The sequence below is a fragment of the Microchirus variegatus genome (assembly GCF_963457635.1).
Source record: "Microchirus variegatus genome assembly, chromosome: 17".
NCBI lineage: Eukaryota > Metazoa > Chordata > Actinopteri > Pleuronectiformes > Soleidae > Microchirus > Microchirus variegatus.
Window position 1 is genome coordinate 11,597,405 of NC_139818.1, and position 12,844 is coordinate 11,610,248.

At 38.8% G+C, this 12,844-nt stretch overlaps 1 protein-coding gene across 1 annotated transcript; it reads right to left on the reverse strand.

Annotated features, from left to right (window-relative positions):
* Window positions 1-4,049: 4,049 nt before the first annotated feature.
* Window positions 4,050-12,055, reverse strand: anxa11b (annexin A11b). The gene is made up of 15 exons (XM_083903928.1): window positions 11,969-12,055; window positions 9,920-10,325; window positions 9,777-9,814; window positions 9,509-9,652; window positions 9,304-9,391; window positions 9,108-9,202; window positions 8,892-9,005; window positions 8,623-8,713; window positions 7,300-7,379; window positions 7,147-7,203; window positions 6,963-7,056; window positions 6,756-6,851; window positions 5,760-5,818; window positions 5,513-5,635; window positions 4,050-5,429 (listed from the first exon to the last, which is right to left on the reverse strand). The coding sequence occupies exons 2-15, from the start codon at window positions 10,314-10,316 to the stop codon at window positions 5,370-5,372; spliced, it is 1,536 nt and encodes a 511-aa protein (XP_083760054.1). The 5' UTR covers window positions 10,317-10,325; window positions 11,969-12,055; the 3' UTR covers window positions 4,050-5,369.
* Window positions 12,056-12,844: the final 789 nt, after the last annotated feature.

Consider the following 12,844-nt stretch of genomic DNA (forward strand, 5'->3'; position numbering starts at 1 on the left):
CTCTTGAGGAGCTTTCTCCGCAGGACTACAAACTCCGCCATGTCGCTCCGAGTCCCAGCAGCTGTAGCTCTGCCAGTAACACTTCCGTGCCATAGACATTTAAGGTAAATGTGGGCGGGGCTTTGTTCCCAGACGCACCTGGCTCCCCTGCTTTATGCTCATTACGAAATATGTTGTTGTTGTTTTTTAAAAACTATTTCCAAACAAGTTTTTCGGTGCACAGCCTTGTCTCTGGCATTTTGATTGAAGTTAACTTACTACTTAAAGGTGCAGTGTCTGACATTCTGCGGTGTTTATTGGCAGAAATTGAACGTACTACCCTGTTACAATCACTTCAAAATAAAAGTTTAGCCTTAAAACACACCTTATAAGTGTTTTATATAAGGAGGCTGCTATGTTGCAGCAAACCTTTTTTTTTTTTTTTTATTGAAGCTTACACAAAAACCATAAACATATATTATTACATTATTATTATAGTATTATAATGGAGCTGAGGGTTACATCAATCATGAATAGCTTGGTAGTAACAAGACATAAGAGGGGTTGAATTTTAACTACTGTATAATAAGGTAATTATTAGTTTTGATTCACAAACACATTCTCATTCATAAGCTATTACCTGAACACTACTATGGAAATAACATGGTAACATAATTATAGGTTTCTAAAATGTTACACACTGGATCTTTAAGACAATGTTTTAGGGTGATGTGAAAGGCTGGGGGCCGTTGTGTGGTCAGGTTGGTTAGGGCTACCTCATCTCCCCCATTTCCCCCATTTTTTTCTTTTTTCTTTCACCCTTTTTTTTTTTTTTAAATCTCCGCTGATGCCTAGTGCTTGCTCATTGTGTGAATTGTTGTTTCTCTGCTCTGCATGATGTTGTCTGTGTACAGTGCCTTGAGATGATGTTGTGATTTGGCTTTATACAAATAAATTGAATTGAATTGAATTGAATTAAAATTGCTCAAGGGAAAAGTTATGCCCTTCATGAAACTGTCACATGGTCAATACTCCTACTGGTAGTTGGATCATTATCAGAACCATATTGAAATCAGGTTGGATCATAACCATCACTATCATCATATAATAAAGCTACAGATGTCCACAGCCTTCACAGGACATGTTTGTCACAAATTAGTCCATTGTTTCTCGCCAGTAGTGATTACTTTAGCAATAACATGGTAATATCCGCTGATTTTCTTCCCCACATTTTTGTATTATTATTGCCAAGCTGGAAATTGCATCAGAAATAGGACGCTATTGCCATAATATTACCTCCAAATTACAAATGATTATCATTCTTTTACTATGTTGTTATTCTACTGTTTGGTAGAAAGTGTTGCCTGTTAGCACTCTTGTATTGCATGTAGGTTTGAATTTGACATGATGTGTATAAAAATATGACTTGGTTTCATACAAGATGAAAGCACACTTTTGCAATATTATTTTATTAATTTTAAGAATACTTTATGGTGTTTAAAAGCAGCAGATTATTCATTTAAATTGCATTACACATGAGCACAGTGAGGCTAAGTTTAATCTCTGGTAAACGCGAGACAATTAATGTATTTAAACCTTGGTAACGTCAGATTAATTGTCATCCTATAGACCCAGTGGTTATAAATAATAATATAATAATGCAGTTGTATGTATGTGGATTTCACTGTAGAATACTGACATTGGTATATTTATTCAGTGCAACATGTAAAGGATATGCTTCTTTTGTCGAACACAAATGCGTTATTAGTGCTTTATATTATAAGGGATATTTAATGTCTGTATTTATTGCAGCACTGATTATCATTCCCTTTTTGTGTTGGTGCTGATTTGAATTCTGTTTGATGTTGTCCATGCATTATGCATTCTCACAAATTGTTACAGAAACATGGAAGAACGGGAAGCTGTTTTGGCTTTTATGTCAGCATTGATCTCTTTTTAGAACAGATTGTATACCTCCAGACACTACAGTATATCTGTCTGTTTCTCATCTGGCTCGTCCCCTGACACATCTACCCCACCCTGTGAGCTTTATTCTGCTCCACATAATCCATCAGATCTCAGAGGAGGCAGTCAAAACACAACACTGAAATCCTCAAGTGATCTAAAAGCAGACACTGAAATCTTTACATTCACATGTAGTCGCACATAGATGACCTGGATAAATGGTTAATATGGGAATCTACTCTGTGCTTGTTTACCATAATTGCTGACGGTAGTCTATATTATAGGGTTATCGTGTGTTGAGGAGTGTGTCTCTCATCTGGAACTAGGTGGAGCCTGGCTTTAAAGCTTAGTATGGAACACAGTGTGCCTATAGATTTCCCCACTTAAGTTTACAGCATTAACAATGTAAGTGGTTATGCAACAACTCTACTCATTTATTTTCTCCTCAGGGAAAATCTGCTAAACTAGTTAACTGGTTGAAATGTTTAAAATTTCAAGACTATATCACATTACACTGATTTGTGGGCTGTTACACCCTCAAATCGTCAAACTCTGACTGTTTTGTGCTGATTTCTAGACTGAAATCTGACGCTGTGCTGCTCTTCTTCAAAGCCTCTTTAACCGGACATATACAGACTGCACACACGGGTAAAAGGAACAGGTAGAACAAGTATAGTTTATTTCCTTATTTTGTCAAATAACAAGTGGATGAACCTCAAACCGCGCATGTTGCATCGCTGCAGGCGAGCAAGTGATATCTGCTGCTTCATCTCATTATGGTGTCGATCTAATCCAGGGGTTTGTAATTTGGTCATATGCACTCATGAAATTCAAAGCAGGATTATGTCTCTGGCTACCAAATGTCACTGAACCGCATATTCCTTATTGGACAACTGTGGGATGTGAATTGAGGTAAAGCGCTGACTAGTCCGAGGCAATTCAGTGAATTGAATCTGGATTCAGATTACGTGACTGTGAAAAGTGCTTTTAATGTGATGGGGTTTTAGTATTTTAATGTATCCATAAATGTTAACACTGGTTTATTGAAATTGAAGAATCAGAGGTATAATATACTATTACTCACTCACTTATATTCTACCACTTTATCCTCCACATGAGGGTCGCTGGTTATGCCATTATTTGTATAAAATAGATTTCTTTAATTTTGAATGTTACAGCTTGTGTCTATTAAATTGTCACTTTGGAGTAGAGGCTGTGGTGTGTGTGATGGAAAGTGTAAGGGCCACAAAATCATCTCTCACCTCCCATTTCCCACTAGACCCGATGGACAGATATGGACTGACATTACTGCAGTCTGCATGTGTCTGAGATCTCCCATAAGGCAGCACAGCCCTGTGTTTGTGTGCGTTCAAGTACAGAAAGGTGGCAGCATCCCACCACATGTTAATAATTAAAGCTTTTTGTCTGGAAATCAGGATCAGGGATGTGTTCTGCTTTGTCTCTAAAAGTAAAAAGTGGGGGTATGGAAAGGTCTCTCTGCCAGATTTGCTTTTGACCTATATACTTCAAGCGGTATAACTGCAAACACGTCTCCACTGGGGAGAAAATACACAAATACCGACATTAAATATTCATCCCTCTTTGTCCTCCAGCTGTTAGGAGCTTTCCCCTTTGAGAAACAGCGCTAAGAGGAATGGGGTACAAAAAGTCTCCCTATCACAGTCCCTCTGAGGCTGCTCTTTGAGGACACTGAGTAGAAATGGAGCAAAGACTTCAGGAAAACCACATCTTCAATATGGACACTATTTATAACTTTCCGAAAAGCTCTTTCTGCCATATCGCAGCAGCTGCGAAGCAAATCTGAGCATTTTCGCCCCTTTGCAGATTATACAGCAAAGCACACAAACATCACTTATGTAAGCCACATTACTTGCACTTTTTAACATAATTTACTCTGGAGATAGAGCTGAGTGTGTTTGTGTGGAATACAGGCCAAGGTGATGGAAGTGAGACTCTTTGAAAATGCAAATGCTCATTGTGAGCTGTGAGAGTAAATCCATTGGCTACTTGCCATGCAAAACACATGATCCAGAAATGCAAAAATGTTTTTTGTTTTTTTTATTATTGAAATGATAAATGGCTGTTGGTAATGCCACCTCCACTGGATGGAACTATCAAGAGGTAAAATGTTAGAACAACATCCGTCTGTTAGCATGGCGTTAGGATGATTGCAAACTAAAGTTAGTGAATTAGTTATTTAGTTCTATGCCAAAGCCCAAGTCAGAAAACAAAGCTATCACACGAGCAAAAAGAATGGCACTTCCTGTGGGTAAAGCGACCTCTACTGGCAGAATAACATGCAAAACCAGTGATGACACAGATGAATGAAAATGTAAACAAAATACAAATAAATCTAAGGAGGAGATTCCTAAAACATTTTGAGTGAGATTATAGATAATATGTGAGATACTTAACAGTTAAACAACAACTCTCTCTGAATCAGCCCTGACAAAAGGCACAGACTGGACTGTCTGTAGGCTTTGGCTTTCCCACATTCAGTAAAAGGCAACTCTGTCTGTAAATCTTGGGACAGTGACTGGTCAGTTTTACATTCCAGAAGCAAAACAGAAGAGCTTTGTGAAGCTGACATGAATAATATAAAGTGGAGGGCTTATTTGCATAGACATTCAAGCAGGAGTAAAAGTCTGATTAGTTAACTTTGACGCTTTAAGGATCAAGGAAAGGCCTTGTGCATGTATGTATTTTTTATGTAAAAAAACCCCAAAACATTAGTTTAACAATTGACAGTTAGTAAAGCACATCAACAATCATCTGTTCTTCATGACATTCAGCTATATTTCATGTGATAAAAGTTGTTAAAAGCTTCTCTTTTTTTACTATGCTTAGCCTCAGCAACACTGAAATATCTGATATTACTGTGTAAAAATTATACTTTGTTGGTGTATTTTATATGTATTTTATATTTTTAGACAACTGAGTCACTTGCCTTGCTTCGCATCATTTTATTTTGAGACTCTATTCGTTCAGTCTTTTTTACAATAATTACAAACTGGACTGGGCAGCAGTTAGTTGGACTACATCGTTAGCACCATCATCGTGTACAACTACTACTTTTTAATTCAAAGTGAAATATTCTGAGACCATCATTTTTGATTCAGACCTCAAACTCTTCTCTATTACAGATAAAGCCATCTACCGTGTCTTTAAAAATCTTCATATATATCTATATATTTACTATTTGGCAATCATACCTTTGCAAAACAAATCTATCATGTCATTACAGAGAATATAAAACTAATATTGATTGGCTGCTGTTACAGGATAACTAACATTAAATGCATGCATCAGAGGTGACGATAATAACCCTCTAACGTAGTTTGAATGTGGACATATACATATAGTATATATATATATAGTCCTCAGGAGTGGTTTTCTTCTTGTCTTTAGTCATTGCCTCCACACAGCTTCAACAGCAGCTTCTGGTAATCTCCAGAGGTATCATCCTGTAAATGATATGTATTATATACATGTATGCAATATAGAAATCATATCATGCATAAGTGGAAGCAAGAAGGGTTGGACTTACTGAGATATGAGCGTAGAGGGACTTCCCATACTTCTTCATATACTCCTGTCTGATGTCCAGCATGTCCGTCTCAGAACGGGACACCATGACACGGATGAGGGTCCTGTCCTTGGTCCCTGCGCCCTGTCAGTGCATCACAATATGTCATGACGCTGACTGTAGCAGTGGAATCATCTCCTCTGTGCCTCCACAGTAACGTCAGAGGAAACCAGTGGTTTTGTAAGAAGAGGTAATAAAGCAGACTTACGTGCATGGCCTTGTGGAGTCTCCCGGCAAAGTAAGCAGGAGTGTTCTTGATGCATTTCACTGGAAAACAGGAGCAGATAAAAAAATGTCATAAGTCTTGTATGAATCTGCAAGATCAGACCAAAGAGTTGAAAAGCTGTGACCTTGAATGTCATTAAAAGATGTCTTAAAATAAACTATTATTATTAACAATATTACTAATGTACATTCAAATGTAATTGATCCCAATAACCATTTATACTTTAATATTTGTTGGATGTTATTGCTTATGCTAACGAAATTTTGTTTTTAAATTGATTAAATCAGTTTCTGACCAATTTGACTAAAAATAACTCTGATTTACTCCGGATTTAGGGAATAAAACATTTGGATGAAGTCCAGTTTGAAGTAACACAGTTATTTACACAGTAGGATAAGCATTGATTGTGCAATAATTCCATAATACAGTTTCAGCATGATGTAAATCAAGTGATCTGAAAGAGAAAGACACTCCTGCACCTCATCTGGGCTCTGTTTACAGCCTCACGACAAAAGTGCCATGGGAGCACTAACTCTTTTGAGAATAAAGGAGATTTTGACCAATCACAGGGCAGTTCAGACAGTCCTGGTGACTATACTACTACACCTACTCTGCATACAGGTCCCTCCTAGGGGACACAAACCCTCTAAAAGACAGTTGGACAATAAATGCAATACTATTAAGCGTGCCATCAACAGAGTTTCATGTCATATAAAAAATCAAGTAATTCCTTCTGTGCTCTGATGTGGAGCTCAGAATAGACAGAGGCAATTTCAAAATGTGAGTATTTTAAAGATCTTAACATGTTTCTATTTTTACTGACTTATTTTGAGTTTTCCAATCTATCATTTCCCCTAAATGAAAGTGTATTTGGGAAAAACAACAGTCTGTTTATATCAGCAAGATACTTTCAGTCCTTGCTGGAAGGCTTCCCAACACAAACATCTTGATAAGTGATTTCAATTCGAAAGAACGTACCCACAGCTACCATGCCATCCTCCACATTGCCAGACATTTCTCTGCAGATACTTTTCTCAAGCTCTCTCCCACACATTTGCTGGTACTCCTGGAAGACTAATAGAGACATACGAGATAGTTAGAATCATAATGTTTTTAAAAAAAAATGTGTCAAACATTTGCCATACGGCTGTTTCATTATGAGGAGAGGAAGAAGAGATAACACACCTGCTCGAAGGTGAGGCTTGCTGCGAGCACACAGGATGGCGTTGAACTGAGACTCATCAGTTCCCACCTTATTCTCTCCTGCAGCGTGAAGTTTCTGTTGCACACACAAACACACATTAAGTGAGTGATGTTGTCAGGTTTGCTAATTACTAACAAGAATGTGACAACGCTGAACCACCAGTACCTGAGCATCCTGTTTGGCCAAAGAGATGTCAACAGTAGGTCGTTCATCACGGTTTCCCTATAAAGGAGTAAGACACACAGCAGTTACATGAAAGTTGGCACAGGTTAAAATCCAGTGTTTCCCACGGACCAGCGAGCGAAGTGCAGCAGTCACCTGACAGAGAGAGACCAGGAGTCTGCGGAAGTGGCCAGAGGTGTCACTGCTGATGGAGTCCTCCAGGGTCTTCCCATACTCTGGAAAGAGGGTGTGTATTTTTAGATGGATGCATTCATTTGCAAAATATTTGTTCATCCAACTATGTTTTTTTTGTTTTCAGATGCTGGAAAATACAGTTTTGGAACCTGACAAAAGCAACAGCCTGTGTGACTCATTATCAGTAGGTACTGAACATTTGCATGGCAAAACTACACTTTGTAGTTCTATGCTATGCCTCTTTACAGCCATGTCTTTTCATTTCATGACTCATGCATGTATTCGGTTTGGACTAAACCAAAACTGTACATTTAGAATGCAAAAAAAGCAAATAGCATATGTAAATATGGCTGTTTACATATGAAACATTTCCCTTTGGTGTGTAATCTGGAGAAAACCTGAGACAAGAGGCTCAAACTATTTATCAAGATGTATTGTAAACCTGTAGGAGTTATCTTCAATGTCTATATTACATGAAATCGGCATAATGGCTAATGTCATTGTCACAGAAATAACAGAAATGAACACACTAACTACATAAAAGTGTATTATAATATAGGATTGCATTATAATGTGTTATAGTATTGTGCTATCATGTGTACAGAGTTTTTATTTGTATTCAATTTTTATTTAATTAGTATATCTATATAGGGGTATATAGATAACTTACCAAACTCAAATCAAATCAACTTTGATTGAAAGAACCACAAATTGTACATAAAGTTTTAGCCATTACAGTAGACAATGCTTCAATTATGAATTTTGCTGCAAATTCTACAATGAAGAAGTTACATGCATGCTCTGGCAGCGCTAACATCTAACGCTTCAAGGTCACCACCCAAGATTAGTGTAATTAGTCCAATATCTAACCAAATGTGAACTATGTTCATAATTTACACTTTTGTCCCTGAGTTGTTGAAGAGCAAGATGAGTTTTTATTCCAGAATATGTCGATACCAAAGACCTTTTGAATTTTAAATGTCACAGCGTTCTGGTGGAATTTTGGCATTTAATCTGTGTTTTGGTTCTTGAGGTATGGCCAAAAACATGTTTTATGAGGCAACGGTGACTTTTGACCACTAAAATCTACACAGTTCATCCTGTAGTCCAGTTATGTGTCAAGGTGTTGGAAAGAGGAACACAGAGGCAAAATGTGAGTTCTAAACCACTTATGAACATACATTTGAAGATTACTTTCATATGTATCATTATTCTTGTCATGTAGTAGCCAGGGAGTAGGTGGTTTCACAACCCAAATGTGTTTCCCTATTCACAAAAACTTACCAGTTTTGTAGATTTTGTTGATTTCGTGAATCTCTGCATTGGAGCGTGATGACAGAATCTCAATCAGACATGCTTCATCAGTTCCTGCTCCCTGTATAAACAGAAACATAGAAAAAAAACATGAAAAAAACTTAAATTAAGAGTTAAAATGGTCATGAGCTGTCTGGTATTTCTTCTGGCTCCTTTTTTCCTACTGCACAGTGTGGTTTGGCCTGAAAAAACACAGCTGGAGCATCTGCAGACAAAATGCCTGACATGACAAGACCAACCTTAATGGCTTCTCTGAGTTCAGAAGCATCAAATTGCGAGTGGCTCTTCATCATGGCAAGAACCAGTTTCTCAAAGTTTCCAGTGAGCTCGGACTTCAGGTCATGCATCAAATCCTGATTGGGAAAAATTTGAACAAAAACATAACAAAAGTCATAAGGGGGGCCATTTCAACTAAGCAAAATGAAGTTCAACAAAATAAATACAAGAAAACACACCTTTCCATAAGTAGTTTTGTAGGCAGCGACCATTGGAACCCTCTGTTTGTTGGTGCGACTTCCCACAAGTTCAATAATGGCGTTTTCATCAGTGCCTGTTCAAGAGGGAGTTTTTGTAATCAATTTATATAATTTATAAAAGGATAACATAACAATAATTTAGCAGGGTTTAGCATATTCAGATAAACATACTTACCAAAACCCTTCATAGCCTTTCGAAGAACTTCAACATCCCTTAATGGATCAGCCCCTGGAAAGTCTTTAATAGAACCCCTGTACCCTTTCTGTACAATAACAACAAACATAATAAATTAAAACGTCAATGTTGTTTTTAGCTGACTGTGATTTTATATAACATAATATAAAATAGAAGTCATAGAATAAAAACAAATTCAACTTACAGAAATGGCAGGTGCCTGAGGGTTAGATGGGACTCCACCTCCATATCCAGGATTGGAGGGTTGAGCACCAGGGGCACCTGGGTAATTTGGCATGGGTTGGTTTGGTGAGGGGCCTCCTGGGTAACCCTGCTGAGCTCCTCCCGGCTGCAAACAAAGGGACAACTGTGAGTGCTACTGCATGGTCACATACTTCATACTTCAAAACACAACAAAATAGGTTTAAGAGGGACTGGTGTAGACGTGGAGAGTGAGATAAGAAATTATGTACCGCGCCATAACCACCCGGTGCTGCACCCCAGCCTCCACCTGCAAGACAAAATGACACTCAAAATGACAAATGACACTTAACAATTTCTTGGATAATTTGTTGATAAATCGCCAGGATTACACATTAACATCTTGTAACTTCACCTGCTGGAGGCATGGAAGGATAGCCGCCCTGTCCAGGCTGTTGGTATCCTCCTGCCTGAGGAGGGAAGCCTCCAGCAGCGGCAGGGTAGCCACCTGCCTGGGGTGGGAATCCGCCTGCCTGTGGAGGGTATCCCCCTGCTGCTGGTGGGTATCCTCCTGCTGCTGGTGGGTAGCCCCCTGCTGCTGGTGGGTATCCTCCTGCTGCTGGTGGGTATCCACCTGGCTGTTGTGGGTATCCACCTGGTTGTTGTGGGTATCCACCTGGCTGTTGTGGGTATCCACCTGGCTGTTGTGGGTAGCCACCTGGCTGTTGTGGGTAGCCACCTGGCTGTTGTGGGTATCCACCTGACTGTGGTGGGTATCCACCGGACTGAGAAGGGTATCCTGGGTAACTCATCTTCAGAACCTGAGGGTGACATGAAGTTGTGGATGTTACATCACTTGACTCGACTTGGAGAATTTTATTATGAATGTTATTTGAGGGCCACAAACTCTTAAAATACCTGAAGGATTACTTTTCAGTGGCCTATGAACTACAGGGCTAGTGTTTACTGTGGATGGTAAACCATTCACAACTTGTGTCCAACCATGTGTATGTCATTAAAACAGACAATGACTGTTGTAGTCACACATTAACAGTTCCCTTTGTCAAGTTTGCCTCATCACCAGAGTTATCCAGAACAGAAGAGGAACATACAAAACAATGTTCAAGCAACCTCATAAATATGAAAACATGTCATCCAATATGTGCAAAAATATCATGGAGATCCCCCTGCACCAGGATCTGGAGTCAAAACAGTTCAACAATTATCTATTATTAGATTGGAATTTTCAGGACTAAAATTAACACAAACCCTCACCCTCTGCCCATATGGTGCCCCCCTATTAACAGCCAAGCCTCATTTGACAAAAACTGTTTCAGAAAACCCTATTATTTCAGTAATAACACAACTGTTCCACTGTCATTCAGGTGTCCTTTAATCTTTGCAGTTACACGCCAGGCCACAATATGCATATGTGCTTTGTTTACAAACAAAGGACCAGACCATGAGGGCATCTTAGTATAAAATTATAGGTGCTCGATGCCAGGTTATGAAGCAGTAATACACAGAGATGATTCCGCTGTTAAAAACAACTTATTTTGACCCAAAGGATTTAATTTTGATTTAATTTAATTCTAATTAATTAAGATATGCACCACTGAATGATTCGATCTGGAGTAAAGGTGACTTCTTGAAGGGCGCCTATCCCCTGTTGCTTATTTCCATCTTTCTCCTTTGGACCCTTGGGAGTAATAGTGAGGCGTTTAATGTTATCGGAAATACCGGAGTTTAACTCACACGTCATCGACCCAAACACGAGAACGGGAAATGAGAAAGACCAAAAGCATAGGTCACTTTTGAAAATATAACTAAATAGTATAACAACTTTATATTTTAGTAATAAACAGCAGTTCAGTGTGTGGCCATAAGAATGACTCAAATACGATGATCTTGAAATAATGGCGGTCACGTGCTTCTTGGTTTCGCAACACAAACCAGAAACCCAGAGTTGACCGTATTTAATTCAACGTGTACTTTTTAAAACACACCACAAGACACGGTGACACGCCGAATCGTGAAATTATGTCCTGCATTAACGCCTCCTGCTTGGAATTTTACGATTTTCCAATAAGTACTGGAACGCATCACAGAAAAACACTGGACGCGCATCACAGGCCTACGTATATCGCAAACTAGCTTTGGAGCTAATAACAGTTATGTCACAGCAAATTTAGTCTAAAATGCAGCGGAAGCGGTTTCAATATTTTATATAGATACAGATAAAAGTAATCATAATAGGAAGTGTTTAAACAGCAGGAAGCCCTGCGTTTGTTGCTGTTCTGACACCGTTAAACTGCTCCACGGCGGGTGTGTCTGCTTAATTAAGCTAAGCTATTTTCCTTACCAGAGAAGAACATTAATTAAATGCTTAGCAGCAAGTCTCATGTATTAATTAACTATTTCGCCAATGTGTATGGCTAAAACGACACATATGTCATCAACTTACCTCAAGGGAGACGGCGTTAGTTCCAGGAAGAGCCGATTAGAGTTAGAGTTAGAGCAGGCTGGAAGTGGGTGGGACCTCCGAGTTTTCTTTCCGCCCTACTATCATAACCTTTGCTCGGTTCAGTTAAATGTCCACCGTCAGAGGCCGATGTTGACTCCGCTCAGAGTGCTAGGATGTCTCATTGTCCCCGAGGGGAACACTGGAAAACGTGTCTCACCACATTCGTTTACATTGTTATGTAAGTGTGGAAGAAACTCTCTGGTTGTTTCGTACACCAATAGAACAATGTAAAGACCTCAAGCACACAATTATAATTAGTGGAATGGGCTAGACACTGACCCCTATGGCGAATTATCCTTGTTATAAGACACTGACCCCCCCCATACATTTATTTTCTAATCTTTACTTGTATCATCCCATCAGATTGTAAGGATGGACACAATGTTCCTGATCCTAAAAAAAAAAGAATGACTGCATTTCTGAAATACACCACTTCCCTCAGTACCATTACACAACACTAGATGGCAGCAGTTTACTTGTGGTCAAGATATGTATTACAGACCATAGGCATGTCCAGTGAAGGATATCAATTTGCCTTTATTTATTTATTTATTTATTTATTTATTTATTTATTTATTTGCTTTGAATAATAAATGATAAGTGCGTTAAGGGAAGCAACACAAACCAAAAAACGTGTTGAGGTTTCACACGAATATTAATTGCAAAGAATAGACTTAAAATTACAATAACAATAGGCCACAACGTCTAGATGGGCCCTTTACACCGACGCTGCCATTTTGACAGGTCACAGGTGTAAATCATCAAATGTTGGCCTTATTTCACTTCCTGTGATTCAGGTTGAGTGCTGGTTGAATG